Source organism: Neolamprologus multifasciatus, chromosome 11 (assembly GCF_963576455.1).
Source record: "Neolamprologus multifasciatus chromosome 11, fNeoMul1.2, whole genome shotgun sequence".
NCBI classification, from domain to species: domain Eukaryota; kingdom Metazoa; phylum Chordata; class Actinopteri; order Cichliformes; family Cichlidae; genus Neolamprologus; species Neolamprologus multifasciatus.
In genome coordinates this window covers 13,621,182-13,638,306 of record NC_140449.1, presented here as the reverse complement: position 1 = coordinate 13,638,306, position 17,125 = coordinate 13,621,182, and the positions used below count along the sequence as shown (strand labels likewise).

Sequence of the window (17,125 nt, the reverse complement as noted above, 5' to 3'; positions counted from 1 at the left end):
AATTTCCCGGTGGCGTTTTTCTTATACTGCCTCGTTATAGCTTTAGAGCTCTCATTAGATGTGGCGAGATAAAAGTTGATTGATTTTCCTGCGCTTTCCCATTGTTGTAAATCAATTTTAAAGTAAAATCCATGTAGCGTTAAAGGCGTCGGTGAGTTCTCTGTTTAATTTTGTTTACCTAAAAGTTTTGCAGATTCTTCTCGCAGGATGTGTGCAAAAGTAGCGTAGTGAACTCAAAGAATGAGTTCAGATTTGTGACGTCAAAATTAATCGGTTCTTTTCCGGCAGTATAAAATTTACAAGTTCGTCCTGTTGACCCGCATTAAGCTGGCATAGCAAATTGATGGTTTTTGTCTAAATGTTTAGTTATTAAAAATAACTGCGTAAAAGCAGGACGTAACAAAAAGGCTGAAGCCCGGGAGTGTCCGTTTAGTCATGTGCCATCAAAGAAAACTGTGACTTACGAGCTTTGAGCATGTGTTATCAACAAGTTGACTTCTTTTCGCGTTTTAAGGACATGAACATGTAAAGGTGAGCGGTGCATGTAATGTCGCAGTTGTTGCATTATTATGTGTGTGTGTCTAAATGATGCCAGTGTGTGCCACAGCCCGTGCTTCACTTTCCTCCCTTGGCCCAAACACGCATATATACAACTCTTATAACTCATACACATGCCAACACACACATGCGCACACACACACACACCTGACATGTGACACACGGGCAGCGGAGCGGGCACATCACAGCCGGGGCGTTTTAATTGCCTGTAATTTATGCGGTGTGTGTGCGCGTTTTGTGTGTCTGGCTGTCAGCCTCTGAGATGATGCTGTGTGACAGCTGCAGTCCAGCCCCTGGAGCTAGCCGCTCATAATGACACATTAGACATACTAATGATGCCTGCGCGAGTCCACTACTGATGCTACCTACCTCCACCGCTCCAGCCAGGCTCTGCGCTTTATGTACACCCACTCACTTTCTGCCTGAATCCGACCTTTACGTCTTTAGTCAAGCTGTGGAAAAACTGCCACGTGAAAATGTCTTCCTGTTTGAAATAATATGACTCTGATGTTCACTCTTGACCCATTTATTAAAAGAAAAATCCTAAATGTAAAGACTATTCAAACTCAGAGTATTCTTTGTCCCCTAATAGTCCATTTTCTTACACCTGTATATATATATCTATATAGATAGATAGATAGATATATGTTGTTGTTTTATCTCTGTTCTAAGAATCAAAAGTTCAAATTCACTGCATTTGGCCTCCTCTAAATCCAGAATGGCTTGCAGTGGTTTTGACCTCTGGAATTTGCAGAGCCACCATTTAATCCTGTGTTTCCTCCCTCACGTGTTTGTGTGTGCGCAGGGATGCTGAGGTCTCTCATGCGGCAGGGACAGTATTTCTGCAATGAGTGTGGGAAGAGTTTCAGCCAACCCAGCCACCTGCGAACTCATATGAGATCCCATACAGGTAAATACAGCCATTACGCACTGGAAAAAAACAAAACAAAAACCCAAACAGAAGCAAGTACATATTTGTCACACACATGCTGGATCTAATGTAGAAGTGCTTAAGCCTTGGGTTAAAATCGTCTTCACTCTCTCTTTTGTTTGAGGTGGATTTCACAACATTTGCTTGTCACAAAAAATTTGAAACAATGAAAAAAAAAATCTAACAAATGCACATTTGACTGTGACAAAATGTAAGGCCATTCATATGAACTAAGTATAGTGAAATCCTGTGACTGCAGTAGGGCTGCAAATGTGCTAATTGATGGTAAAAATGACAGATTAGATGCTTATTTGCACCAGTATTGACACCAACGCGGCCATCTTCGCCTCCTCAAATTGACACAACTTCACGAGCGATTGGAATAATTGGCATTGACAATGCTAAACAACAGTGAAGCTCTCATTTTAAGAACACTGAAGTACTAAAACATTTATAATAAATATTAATCTGGCCAGTGCACACCTTAACGTTACCTATCAGCAATAACCCAACAGCAGCATTAGCCGTCTGTTGGGTTATCGTTAAGGCAGCGGCTGGGGCCTATGGCTGATGATAAAATGATAATATTAATGTGTGAGTTAGGCAAAAAATGTCACTCCTGCCTGTCTGTAATATTAGTAGATAGTGACAGGATAACACAATTATTTGTGTCTAAAAAGTCTTAAAATCCCAGACTGAAGCTGATAAAGTTCTGCCAGAAACTACAGAGAAGCAGTGACAGCCTACAGTACCAAATTTATGTGATTAGCAGTGGTTCCAAAACATATTGTCTTTTTTTGTGCTTTTTTGCATTACAGTCTTAAAATATTCATCACATATACACACCATTTTGTTACTGTAGTTTTCTATGTCAGTACTGAGTGTGAAAATCTAGTATTGTGACAGCCCTGGATTGCAGCAAGCAAAATTTACAATACATTATTCTGCTGAATGTTTGTCACCTTACGACATGAGCACCATTTTTTTTTTACACAAGTAAACAGAAAATGTGATTGTTTTCTCTAAAATAAAAAAAACAAGCTTATAACAAATGTAATATCATTTAAACCACTGAGCACAGTTAGAAATATTAATTATTTTTAAGACATCAAATAAAGCTCTGGATCTCCAAACCCTAAACCAAAGATTATTGTTTGAAAAGTTCCGGCAGTAAGTTCTCTACTATGACTTTCTAAAGTTATACAGAGCAACTCAAAGAGGATAAATGGTATAGTAGTCAAGGTGCAAAAACATCAGTCACAGAAACCATTAAATTACCCAAAATGCAAAAGATATGAAATAAGGGGGGGAAACGAGGGAAGGAAGTCCAGAGCTTTACTTTAACATGTACAACTTTATTTAGATACTTGCTATTCCTGCAGTATTAGATGTTCCCAGTTTCTAGCCCCTCTCTCACTAGTCACTCATTCCTGTACCACCTGTGCGCACACAGATCTATCCACCCAGAAACGCCGACATGAGATATAGAGGATATATGCACAGGGATTCACATTCTCAACAATATTTCATCATCAGGCTCCCCGTATGTCCGCTCCGTCCCGGCATTCTGCAAAATAAATCAAAACAGATCTTTTTGTTCAGTTGAGTGTGACAACCGGTCTGTGACTCCTTCCCCGCCCTGGGCTGGGCAGCTGTCTCTATTTTTTAAACTGAAACATGATTTGCTCCGGATACTGACCTGTGACAAATTGTATACATTATTAATTACATGTCAATTAGAGAGATGGAATTGTGCATTCTAATGAAGCAGAACAGCATTTGTCCACGCCAGCCTTACGAATCCATTTGCATGCATCCCAGTGCCATTCACTAAACAGCTTGATTCAGACACTCCGGCTCTTCCTCTACTTTCACTTATTCCCTCTGCTTTTCATTCCCCTCCTTTCTTTCCCTTTCATTTCCTTTCCTAGATCCTTTGTCTTCTTTCTCACTTCAGTTATTTTCCTGTTTGTCTCCACATCTTGTCACCTTTTACGGTCTTTTTATCTCCTCCGTCTGTTTCATTTTGCCTTTCTCCCTATCCCTGCTTTTCCTTTATCCATAGACTCCCCCACTCTCCTCCCCCCTCTTTGATTTCTGGTTCTTTTCTTCCCTTTTCTCTCTTGTTTCTTCCTCGCATTCTTTCCCTCTCCTCCTTTTCCCTTCCTCTTTCTTTTTAATTTTCACTTTTATTTTTTGTCCTCGCATGCTCTCTTCTCCTTGGCTGCCTGATTTCCTGCCTCCTCCTCCTCCTCTTCTTCTTCTCCTTTCCCTCTCCTGTCCTGTCATGTCCATCAGCCGGGCCAGCGGTGATCACAGTAGACAGTGAGATAAGTAGCTTCTTTATAGAGAGTGTGAATGATATGTGGCACAGCCAGTGATTCTAAGTGACAGAGGCCAAATGGTAAGTGATGCAGAGCTCAGCTTCCCTCCAAGCTCTATTGTAAACACACACACACACATACACACACAGATGCCCATGCACAGGCTCTGTAAACACTCACAGGGGCTGTAATTAATGTTGTCACCGACAGTTGTCTTCAGCATGGACGTGCACACGCACAGAAAAGGCCAGCCACCCCGAGGCCTCTATTAACATGCGTCATATTAAATCACCGACTCGCCTCCACCAGATTCCATCACCATCATCACCACCACCACCATCGTCGTCGTCATCATCATCATCACCATCATCATTGCCAGCTCCCCTCTATTAACAAGGGTGCTGGTGTCAAAATGCTTTTTGTTTGCGTGGTGGTGGTAGACCAAAAAAAAAAAAAAAAATGCTTGTGTGGATCTGGTAGAGCGTTTAACCAAATCCTCCCTCCCCCTTCCTTCCTCCTCCTCTTCCTCTCCCCCCCCCCACCCAATCCTCCTTCTCCCCCCACAGTTGGGTTTGATTTTAACGGACTCCACAGAGGTACTGACGCTCACACCACCGCTTCTGAAGCTCCCAAACAAGTATGTGGCACAATGGCTAATCACTGGGCTCGCTCATCGCTCCCGCATGTTTCTTAATGTTACTGTCTCACCTCTGCATGTGTGTGTCTGTGTCAGTCACTCAGCTTCCCAGCCTTTGTGTGTGTGTGTGTGTGTGTGTGTTTTTGTTTTGTTTTTTTTTGTTCATGTTTAACATTCACATGTGGCGCCCTCTGCACATGGCATTAACACCTGGCATTCTCACATGCTGCTGGATCACACCTCACGTAAGAGTGTGTATTCACAGTTGTCTCATTGACGAGCTTCACTTTTGCTTTGAAAACAATGAAGTTTGCTCAATTACACTAAAAGGCTGGGATACTTCAAAATAACGCCTGATTTAGATGTCTATGGGAAAAGTACGCCGTAACCTGATGTGCATCTACCGAGAAATGTAACTACACATGAGATCGGAAGAGCCCGCAATGACTGAATGATGTGGAACTGCATAGGGTTAAAAAGGATTTCCAGTTACATTGTAAGTTACAACGTAGATTCCCCCGCAGCTATCTAAATCAGGCAGAAGCATTATTGGTTAAAGAACAGCGCATGCTTTTTACTTGTCATGAGATGCATTTTTTTCCCACAACATTGTCATTACAAATATCACATCCCCCTTTTTCTTCATCACACTGGAAAGGATGTGCAGGCTCTGATCTGACACATTCAGACATACACAGTTAAATCTTCATCCATTTGTAGAAGATGAATAGCTCTGCCTGGCATTTTGGCTAACTGTACCCATACTTTGACTCTTCTTTCACCTAAAATATTGAATTTAGGTGTTTTCCTGTATGCATTTGAACTCAAAGGGCAGTTGCTGCTTTGCTGCAGTGCAAGACGGGCTTTGGGATTTGCAGTTTATCGGAATTTCACTGCACATTCGACACATTCACATGGGCTCATCAGCGTGTTGCAACTGCACAATGACAGCATGTAGATTCTAATGTACAAAATTGCTTCATTTGCTACAATTCAAACTTTATAAATCTTCAAGAAGCTACAATTCAGGAAAATGATAATTCCTAGTAATGTCTGTTAGCAGGTATTTTGAGCATAAACAAATTTCCAGCACTAAAAACCATCTGTTATCATGTCAGCAGATGTAACTTTACTGCTTTTATTCATTCTGATTTCCTAACTGAAATTGTAAACTAACTGATGCCGTTAACTGCAGTTAACAGCGGTAACATGGCAGGTTTTGCCGAGAGACTAAGAGGTTGAGATCGTACGCATGGCAAGAGGACAGCAAAAAGCTTGGGTTTGCATAGAAACTAATAAATCTTAAATGCCAATATACTCAAATATTCGAAGACTCAACAGTCTGAATTGCTAGTTTCAAGACTTATTTAATACATTTTATTTATTTAGTTTTTTAAAATTAATTTTTAATAAATAAAAAAACAATAAAGTGGGAATGCATCTGCAGTACCATCAGATTTACAGTCAAAGCCACTCATTGCTTCTTGTATCGGGTCTCAAAAATCACTTCAAAAAGGGAGTCCACAAACCACTGGGCAACATCACAGTATCTCCTACTTTCACCTTTCACACACAGTTGTACTATAACATCTTTGTTTATGAGCAGGTGTAAATACAACAAGAACCAAGCGGATTGTGTGGAAATGAAACTGAACACAAGTAATTAACAAACTTTAAAAATTGCAGAAACGATGAGTAAGGATTGGGGTCAGTGGGAACATTGGGCTAAAACTACTCTGCTCTGACATTCGGAGAGACCCGGGCTGTACACGCGGCACCTCCATCATAATTAATCAAGCACATCACACACGCCCATGTGAACTCAGATTTAACACACACACTGTGAGTGATGGGAGCGGGCGCTGCAGAGGGGTCCAATTAAATGTAGTGTTGACGCTGCTTTACGGTGCCGATAACCTTTAGTATAATGTAGTGCACCGGTCCTGTCAGTGATGTTTTCCCTCGCAGGACGGTGTCGTGGAGGTTTTCGCTTCCCCGGCACGTCTCACCCTCACCATCTTTGCAGCTGTTTTTGGGGGTTTTGAGGGGAGGGGGGGGGATTTCGGTGTGATTAATTATACTTTTTTGTTTTTTTATCTCTCTCGCTTTCTGTCTTACACCAGCCCCCCACTCCCCCCTTCCTTTTCTCACCGTTGCGTTTCTGATGATGTATGATAACAGCTATATTTCCCTGTTTCTTCTTCTGGGAGAAGGGGTGCGGGAGGGGCACGGGGAGTCATTTGTTTTCCCGCTTTGATATTCTTCCATTTATCAAAATGATAATTAGGTGCAATTAAATGGCACACTCATTTGTTTTGTTCAGGTGTGCGTTGCTTATTTTTATTTATTTATTTATTTAGTTTTGTTTTTTCAGAGGTGTCTGTGCCATTGTAGGTCATTCTAATTAGAAGGGAGAGTATAGGGTGCGCACAGAGTGTGTTTGAGAGGGGGTGTGTTTGTGTAGGGGGCCGCTGGGTGGCCCAGGTGATGGAGAAACGCATGGAGACAAAAGTGGGACTCTTTGGACAGGGGGATGTGTGGCACTCTTCTCCAGATGGCAGGAAAGGGCAAGGAACAGTTACTCCATCTGGGTCAGGATAGAGAACTTTTTAAGTGAAAATAGATGTTAAAAAAAATAAAATAATAAATATAAAGGCTTCACTTAACCTACAGAGTGTTTCTGTACTTCTAGCTGAATGCCACCATGTGTCTTTGCTTATGTTCGCTTGTGTTCTCTGGCCTCCTCCCCTTCTTTTTCCATTCCCACTGCAGCAAGCCTCATCTATGCTTTGCATCATTTTTGTCTCGTATATTTAAACATCCCTGTCCTCTCTAAATTCTGTGTACGGTGTCACCTCTGGCCGCCATATGACCTTTCAACTTTGTGTGTGTGTTCCTCAGGGGAAAGGCCATTCTGTTGCCAACTCTGCCCATACCGAGCCTCTCAGAAAGGGAACTTAAAGACACATGTCCAGAGTGTCCACCATATGCCTTTTGACAACAGCCAGTACCAAGACAGGAGGAGCTTGTTACTGAGCCAGGGGGAGCGAGGAGGACCGGCTGCCAAACACCCACCAAACCCACAACAGCAACAGTAAACACCTTCAGCTGATCTGATCACAACCTGGACCAGCTTCTTACACAATCCCAAAGCCCTGTCACCGTTCTTGAAATTCACAGATCTAGACACAAGAACCTACGACTAACAGTTCACTTTTTGAGCCTTTCCTCTTCACCGTCACCCTTTAATGATGTAGAATTTTCTACATTGAAGGTTATTGTAGTTTTTTTGTTGTTGTTGTTTTTTTTACTGTAAAAACGCGTGTTCAAGTTGTGCTAGAAAATTTCAAAATCACAAAGACGTCTTTTTAATAGAAATGACACCTGATGGAAATCTGCTTTAAGAAGCTGCGTGGGTCAGGTGTGCACACCTCTCACCATAGAAGAAGTGAAGAGTGAAATGCAAAGTTTCTCTTTGGCAGGGAGGCTGGACTCACCAACATTCAGTCTTTTGCTTCATTGGGTCTTCTTTATCACGAAGGTTGGCATGTGAACTTTAAATGATTTCTGATCACGGGAGCCCTGAAAATTCGATGAGTTGCCTCTTGCTGCCATTTTTGGAGGTACCAACAAGTAAAGTTGCTGCCAGCTGCTTTACAGGAGAAGGAAAGTAAATGAGAGAAACTGAACTCAGATGCAACTGCTGGCATTGTGATCGAGGACTGTGGCATTGCATGGCTGCTGTAGATGCCCCCACAAACCTTTTTTTTTAAAGTTTTTTATTTTTTTTGTTCTTTTAAGCTTTATTGTACGTGAGATTTTGTGCATTTCTCAGGACACTGACCATCAACACACAGCAAGAGAAGAAAGAAGCTCTACGGTTCATCGACAACCAGATGGCACATAGCAAGTTTGTCTCCTGTGGGCTCTGACTCAGAAGACTTGCATCTTTCTGTCAGCGTGTGTGTGTGTGCGCGTGTGTGTGTGTGTGTGTGCGCGCGTGTTTAGGTGTGCTAAACTCACTCCCCTTCAGTCGACAGTGTAACGGTGGGAGTGCTGTGACCATTCTAGAGCTTGTGATTAGAAAGAGAGAGAAAGATGGAGAGAGGTAGGACAAGAAAGGGACAAAAAAGAGAGGGAACAGTGATGGAGGTGTATGCTCATAAAAAAAGGCAATATAAATGAGCATACCATTTTTATAGCCCTTCAATTATTGTCCATTTAAAAGGAAGGGACTGAGCGGAGTTTTCCTCAGTAACTCGTTCGTATTAGAGTGTCACCATCTCAGACTATTTGGGCTTTAAATGAGGCGGACTCCACTAAAGCAGGAAGAAAGTGGCAGGAAGAAGTCGGCTCCAGATTGCAAAGAAAAATACGGTGCTGATCATGTTAGGGGGAAGAGATGCATCCTAAGATTTTCCATTGCTAAAGAGCAGTTCTGAACTTTTGACCGCGCTGTCTCTTAAAAATTTCACAATGTCATCTTATGCTGGATTTAGAAAGCATAAATCTTTTGCCTTACATAAATGGTAATGGCTGAACATTTATGCTGTCTGTTTTCTATCTGGAATCCACCATGTTACTTTGATTTTTAAAAAATAAATGCATCTTGTGCCCAACAACTCGGTATGAGCACATCACCGGCAACAAACAGTCATACAGAAAAATGACACAAAATTACCGGCCGCCTGTCGATTGAACGTTTTCGATTGAATGATAGTCCTTAGCTTAATGAGTCAACTTCAGTTCTTTGAATATATTTTTTGAGAGGAAATGGTTTGAGTTGCAAGACTGATAAAGGATGTTATGGAAGTAACATAGGTAACGATGGGCTACATTACACAAAAATACAAAACTGTGATAAGGAGCCTTGTAAATAGCTCATGCACTAAGCATGTTGGTATTAACACTGCAGCCAGGAAGTAGGAGAATATTTGCCCCCTAATTCCACCTTTTACCCCCTTGTTGATTCAAAACCCATAGGCAGGCTGAATACCATCTAAGGGCCCCATTATACCCGTCAAGTGGCGCCTGACGAACGCAGAGTTGACGCCAAATTGACATTGCATCCACTGTCACAAGCGTTCGTTCCTGCCCGTATGCGCCTCTAAGTTTCTGAAACCTGGAATGTTGTGCAGCTGCCGCCGCAGCTGGATTGGAAACAGCATCCTGTTGGATTTTACCGCTGTTTTAACGATATGTCGGCACAGAAGCTCAGAGATTATACAGAGAGATTTTGCAAATGTCTGAAAGGATAAGACTTAAAAATAAACAAAACAAAAACAGCTATTTCTTTGCATCTGATTTTGACATCATCTCCTATTTGTGCTGTAGTTTAGCTACTGGCTGACACCTATTATTCAGCGGGTACATGCACTGTAACAGCAAGCTGTGTGATGGCACAGTTTGCCAGGCGACCAACTCGATGTCTATGATGGGGCCTTAATAACTGAAGAAAGCAGCAGTGCAAGTGCATTCTTTTTTTTCCCTTTGCAAAGTAGTGTGACCGTTTTTAAACTTGTTCAAATGTTCAAAATCACGACTGGGCCTGCCGTTCCTTCCTGTCCCCAGTCTTCGTACTAAGTCCCCGGCCATTCTTAGTGGACAGACATGACCGTGATGTTGATCTTCTCGTGTTAGGATTTAAAGCTGTGCCTTTAATGGTTTTATTTTAAAGATAAAGTAGGCACATAATGAAACGTATCCACCATCCTGTATAACAGTGTGTTTATTGGACCGACAATGCAGAGCTGATTAGGTTACCAGAACATTTAAGCAGACTAATGAGCCTATCCCCTGGGCTGTCAGTCTGATTCTTTGAATGGTGATGTGACGCTTTGCATTCGAGGGGGTCAGAGAAAGAGTAGGCAGAGGTGAGGAGGTCAGCCTATCAGAGAGTTCATGAGTGAATACACAAGGTTGAGACATTGAATTGTAGAGCTGTCACAGCCTTAACACAGGTGTGTGTGTGTGTGTGTGTGTGTGAGTGTGTGTGTGTGCGTGCATTTCAAACCTCTTTATACTGCATTAGAGGTTGACTAAACTTCCCGTGTACTACAGCCTCCGTCTTGATGCTTTCTATATTATCCTACCTCCTGTAATGAAAGCATGCTAACATTTATTGGCTGATGTCAAGCAGGGCTGTTTGTTTTACTTGTCCTTCACCCTTAAAATAGCCCCCAGGATTGAATACGCCATGCCCAGCATGTTGGGGAAGAGGAGAAGTAAAGCGAAGCAGCTCAAGACTCTGAAGAAGAGTAAAGCAGTCGGTTTCTCTGATTCAAAATTCACACCAGTTGTAGATGACGGAGCTTACAGAGTACTGTATTTTCCATCTATTTTGAGACCTCAGTAGTTTTTACGCAAATGTGTGATGAAACAGTTGTTATGCCATTGGGTTGTTTAGTTATGCATACAATATCGTGTGCTTGAATCGGACTAATAATGCACAAAGGTGTATGTTGAAGGTGTGGTTAGTGAAAATACTTGAAATGGATTCTCTAGCCTTTGAGGTAGGGTAGTACTAATACCAATGTTGTACAGAAGTCCCTTTAAGATAAATTCCTCAGCTATGAATTTGTACTCCGAAGTGTGACTTAGAAAAACTATGAAGCAGGAGTAAGTGTAATATAAAGTGTATATCTCTAATCTCTTAAACTCTTACCAAACCCTTTATATACAGCGGTAGAAACCAAATGGCATTACTAGTGCACTTAGACTAGGTTAGTGCTTTAACCATTCTTATTTTGTCCAGTTCTAGCTAAGGTTTCTTTGAGAATGTCTTTTTAACGGTGCCGGCTAACACTTTTCGTTTCTTTTCTTTTTGGGGGCTTTTATTTTGTTAGAATGATTCTATAGATATGAATGCAAAATGATTTGTTCTGTGACTGCTGTGTGGTACAGCTTTTTAGCTACGTTTCCTCAAGGGAGGTTTGATAATGCTAGGCGCAGCAGTGCTTATTTTTTCATAAAGATGTAAAAGTGTGTTTTTAGTCTATTTGCTAAACTGTAGGATTTGTTGAGTAGCTAGTCATGGTTTGCCCTCCCAGAGGGGCTGGCAGGTGTTTCTTTTTTCTCTTTGGTTGGGTTTGTTTTACATGCCTCTTAAGTTGTATTATTTGTGTCCGTATTCATATTTTCTTTTTTTAATTTGTTATGAACTCGATGATTAATTTACCTTAGAAGACATTATTATTCCAGATGTATTTGGTTGATATCTGTATTTATTATCACTTCAAAACAGGATAAGAGGACAGAAGCAGACAGGAGTGTTTGTTTTAATTCGATTTTTCCGGGTTGTTTTTATACTGTGTAGTTTTCAAGCCAGCAAGCCGATGTGAAAGCTCTACCTCGTCTGAGCCATTCTCAGTTCTGTTATACTTTTGTACATCATTTCAAAAAGATGTAATGTCATGTCCACAATAAAGACACACAAAATGACACCTGTTGGCACCGTTTTATCTTTTTTTTCACTTGTTTGTTTTAAATTTACCTCAGCCAGCGTGACTGAGCGAGTCCAAGTTTAGATGAAAAAGCTTTACACGTTCACAGTTTTTAAGATTTAATTTTTCTCGGTTACTTACGCCGCATGTGTGTGAATTTCACCTAGAACCATGCAGCCCGTTGTCTTTGAATACTGACGGTAACATTTTGTGTTTGTTCATTATTCTCATCACGATCACTCCTGTCACTGTCAGCTATCGACTAGAATTTTACCATGTTGTCAACAGTGACGCAGCATCACGATGTACATCATGATGCGGTGAAGAACAGCTTGCTGCCATAAATTGCTTTTCCACAGGCTAAACAGTCTGATGAGAATCAGAGGGGATATGTAGACTCAGAACATTAAGATCTTTCAGCTCGACAGTTACGCTAATCTCAACTACACACCTATTCGCTTGTTTAGTGATCGTATATCAGCCCTGTTTCTGGGTGTCAAACCTGACACCCAGAAACAGGGCCGTCTGGTTGCACAAGACTCCAATCTGATCCACCAGACGGCTTTGGAAAATATGAGGAGATAAATGTTATACTTTTAACTGTATTTTTGTAAGTTTTGCAGCTTTTCTTACTAATAAAGACCTCCCTGATTGTAATTGGTAATGAGTAATAGATAAACAATTAATTAATTGAATAACATAAATTTTTCACTATCTACTGTAGATATTTATCAGTTTTTTAGAGTGCAAAAAAGAAAAGAACAACAATTTCTGTCAATCAATGCATTTTTTTCCATGTTACTTTTACAGGACAGTCTGCACTGAGTGAAGAGAACTTTTTCTATTATTTCACACATTTATTTTCTAAAATTTAAGCTAAAGCAACATTTCTTTATTGTGTAGAAAAACTGAGCTGTATTGTTAATGTTGCACTTCTTTTTCTCTTACGTAAAGTTAAACTTCTTTACACTAATGGAAAGAGGAGTTTTACTGGTCCGGTACACATCAAAGTGGGCTGTATATGGCCTACAGTCGCTGGTCTACAGCGCTGTTTGAAGCCATTGCAATACTTTCGTCTTATTTTATTTATTAGAAACAAGTTGCCCCCGGTATCTTCAGCTTTTTGTTCACACAACTCATGTGTTCCTCACAAGTTTTTGAAGCCTCACAGTGCACACTATAGCCCAGGGGTTCATTATGTCCCGGACGCCAAATATTTGAAGGCTTTAGAAAAGAATAACTGTCTTTCAGTGTAGATGTTAAGCTTAGGGACAGAATATTTTTTTCATAGCGAGTAATCCGAAACACACAGCAACATATTCGTGACTAACCTCGTGTTGTGGATGGGCTCATCTCAGACGTTCCATCTGCTGAAGTTTCCTCCATTTATCAAATCTTCTTCCTGCAATAGGCTTCTGCCCATTGGACATGCTCAACATGAACTTTACTTCCTCACCCTCATCCTATGTCTCCCCTGTGCTAAAGTGTTTTTCTATTAGCCTAAATATAGCGCTGTAGTTACCCAAAGTTAGCACATCATATGCCAGTTAGCCCCACTTCGCTAATCCTCCAAATATTGCTGTTATTTAGTTTTCCTTGTTAATGTCCAAAGTTACAAAGAGGTTTACATTTAAATTTTTACAAAATACTTCAGTCAGACTTCAGTATATCATTGTTAGGTGGAAACTAGGAAGATAATGTCTAACTTTACCAAACCTTGTCAATCATGGATATTTAAAATCCATGACTGTATTTTAAAAATGTCCACACTGGTCATGCAAATGAACTGAAAGAATGTGGACCGTTTTATAACTCACAGTGATGCCCTAGTGTTTGTTTGCTTTTAGGAACCTGAGGAGCGTTTGGACCCAGAAATGGCTAATGATGTGACAGGCAGATAAAGTTTGAAGACTGCATCCTGCAGGGCTCTTTGACACTGTTGCATGATGTGTGCTGATCATTTATAGAACAGATGCTACAAAATGAGGCTTACACAGTATCAATGAAAGTGACTACACTGGCTGTTTATGTGCAAACATCAATTCTATATGTAAAATTAGACCAGCCTTCTGTTTTTTAAAAAAAAAAAAAAATTTTACATGAGGTGTGTGTTAATTTTACACAGAATTTTTTCATGAAGTGTTTTTATATTTTCAGTCACCCGTACTTTTCTCATTTCAGAAAACGACTCCAGGATTTCTTTTGCCAACACCTGATGGTGGTTGTTTAATAACTGCATATAGTTTACTGCAGATGTAAATGTTTAGTTGCCTGGGTTACATAACAATTTTGCATTTACAGGTAGCAAAGTGGTGTGGTGCTGGTTAGCACCACCACATCACAGCAAGAAGATCCTTGGTTCAAATCTACTGTTTGCATGTTCTCTTCAGGTACTCTGGCTTCCTCCCACCGTCCAAAGACGTGCATGTCAGGTTACTTAGACACTTTGTTGACCAAAGGTTTCAATCACTTTGGACAGTTATAACACTTATGCATAACTAGTGTTCAGAATAAAAGCCTTTACAGCCTGGCACCAATTTAACTGGTCTGATGAATAGCAGGATCTAATTACTCTGGATTATGTTGCTGCTTCATCATGATGTAGATGCTCCTTCAGCTGTAATTGCACCATGACGACACATATGACATAACTGAGGCATCCTTACTCATGCTGTTCAATGTCATGATAAAATCTCCAAATTTGTTACAGAAATTTGAATAAAATTCTTGTGCTGCTCGACTGCGAATAAAGTCCAGTTTCTCTAACAGACCTATTTTGTTTCTGATTGAGCTCTGCATACGACTCCATTGCCTGCAGAAGAAAGTGAACGTGCCCATGTGTCGTGCCCATGTGATCAGGTGAAAACAGATCAGACCTGAGCCACCCTGCAAGCTGTTCCCTTTCATATCATATGACACGTTTGATGGATCGGGACTTTGATGTTCGTCTGGGCCCAGTTTCCACCTTGATGTCCATGTGTGGCCTTGCAGTTGAAGTCGAGCTGCCAAGTAACGGTGATGAGAAACCCGCACCCTTCAACTACGAAGGACCACCTAGGGATTGTTGCTACTTTGCCAGTCTCTTTCATGTTCGGAGTCTATGCACGCCATCTGTCTGCCGGTTTGAGTGACGGCTGAATGACGGGTTCCCTCTGAGAACATGGCACATAACGTTAATGCCAAGCAGGCCCGCGGGCTGAGAAAAGACTGCAGCTGCCCGTCACTCTTCACAACCTCATCAGTCACAGCGAAGGCAGACATGACGGCCCTGAGCTCCCTGAAAAACCTGTTCGCTGACATCTCTTCTTTCTGTCACACAGCACAGAGAAGCTGACTGACTGACTGAGGTGGAAAATACGCCAAACGTCAGGCTGAGTCAGACTTGATGGATAGGATAGGTGTTTTGGTGAGCACAGTATAATGTGCTTCTTTATATCACATCTTTACGTGTCATAAAGGAAAAATGTTGTTCAGTTTCAAAGTCTTTGATTTTACACAGGTATAACCATAGGGGTACGTACAGATTACAATCTTTTTTTTTCTTAAAATGTATGTTTATGCATTTATACGTCAGTTTTTAGCTGATATTATGTGCGTATTTCAGTTATTTTAGGTTGAAGGTGTTTCACAAGAGGAGAAATTGAGCCAAAAGTAAGTGGCGCCCCACGTAACACCTGAGGAATTGGTAAGCCTTGAAAATGATGTTGCTTTGGATTGTCAAAGGAAACCTCTTCCACCAGCACCTTTTCAATCCTGTATTTATGGCAATTTTTGTTACTAGAAGAACCTGATAATATGAAAAGTAATGCAAATTTGGGCAATAATCTGGATCTTAAATGGGATCAGTATTGCTGATACCAGTGCCGGTACTTTTAACTTAGAAAGGCAGCTATGTAGGTAAGATCAGTGTGTCATGGCTTGTGAGATGAATCATCAATTTCCAAATTCTAAACATCTTTCAATGACCACAAAATCACAGTTAGCACAACGAAACACACCTTTCAGCTTTTCATGTATTTTGAAAGTCAGGAGCATTATAAACCTGTGTATCTAGACATCATGGCTAGCTTAGCTTTAGCTTAGCTTAGCATTTTAGAGGGGGACAACTTTCTTTCTTTTCTTTTTTTTTAACAGGGAATCACTACTTCACTGGGTCTAGTCTTTAGTTTTCATGTATACCGTATTTTTCAGACTATAAGGTGTACTTAAAATCCTTTAATTTTCTCAAAAATTGACAGTGCGCCTTATAATCCGGTGCACCTTATGTTTGAATTCTGGTTGTGCTTACTGACCTCGAACCAATTTTATCTGGTACGCAGCGCTGAAAAATCTGTCAAAAAATGTTTTAGTATGACTTTGGTAAGCTACAAAGCCGCACCGCTTGAGGGATAGACTATGCGCACCTTAGTATATGCTACTTCCGGTCGGGAAACGCCTGTATAGTGCTTCATTTCCGGTGTGATATTCGCTCCTTGTTTACAGTCGGGTTTTCCAAAACAAGTGAACCAAATGGATGAATCAAGTGGCGATTTACATTTCTCAAGATGTCTTGGGCATTTACCGAATATATCTGTAGATGATGTTCGTCGACGTGTCGATATTTTTTCCACCGCGCCTCAGAGCAAAAGAGAGAAAGGATTCGAATTTTATATTTCTCAGTGTTTGTATACAGCGGTCCCTCGTTTATCGCGGATGTTATGTTCTAAAAATAGCCAGCGATAGGTGAACTCCGGGAAGTAGCCAACTTTATTTTCTACAATTATTATAGATGTTTTAAGACTGTAACCCCCCTCACTACACTCTTAATACACTTTTCTCAGACAGGCACAAACATTTTCACACTTTTCTCTCTTGTTTAAACACTCTCAAAGTTCAAACCAAGTCCAGTATTATAGAATCTGTCTTGGTGGAGTTTAATAAACTCAGCCGTCTGCTCCTTGCTATCTAAAATATAACAAGACACTGGCGTAAATTCTTGGTCATGTCAAACTTCTGTTTAATCAGTCTTCCGTTTGAAGTTTATTCAGCTGTGTGAAAACCTTAAAACTTTAATCTCAGCCAAACCGAAACGCCAAACAATAACATTTTAAGTTATCTAAGTGACCTATATTTATCATGTTTAACCTGAGTAGCAAAAGACCGCGGGGGTTTGAAAACGATGTACCAGGAGTTTGCCGTTCTCAGTGGCTCTAGCAAGCCTTGAAACCTGGCTAGCTATCGAGCCGGTGGGTAA

At 40.9% G+C, this 17,125-nt stretch overlaps 1 protein-coding gene across 8 annotated transcripts in view; it reads left to right on the top strand.

Annotated features, from left to right (window-relative positions):
- Positions 1 to 9,595, top strand: part of LOC146507958 (zinc finger protein 516-like) — a 47,404-nt gene extending 37,809 nt beyond the window's left edge. For 7 of the 8 annotated variants that reach the window (XM_085176910.1, XM_085176909.1, XM_085176912.1 and 4 more), the window contains 2 exons: positions 1,364 to 1,468; positions 7,352 to 9,595. In XM_085176910.1, the coding sequence (XP_085033036.1) occupies positions 1,364 to 1,468; positions 7,352 to 7,548 (302 nt within the window). In that variant the 3' untranslated portion in view covers positions 7,549 to 9,595. Of the gene's footprint in view, positions 1 to 1,363; positions 1,469 to 4,379; positions 4,451 to 7,351 lie in introns of all 8 variants that reach the window. The other variant, XM_085176915.1, reaches the window with a different exon arrangement.
- The last annotated feature ends 7,530 nt before the right edge of the window (positions 9,596 to 17,125 follow it).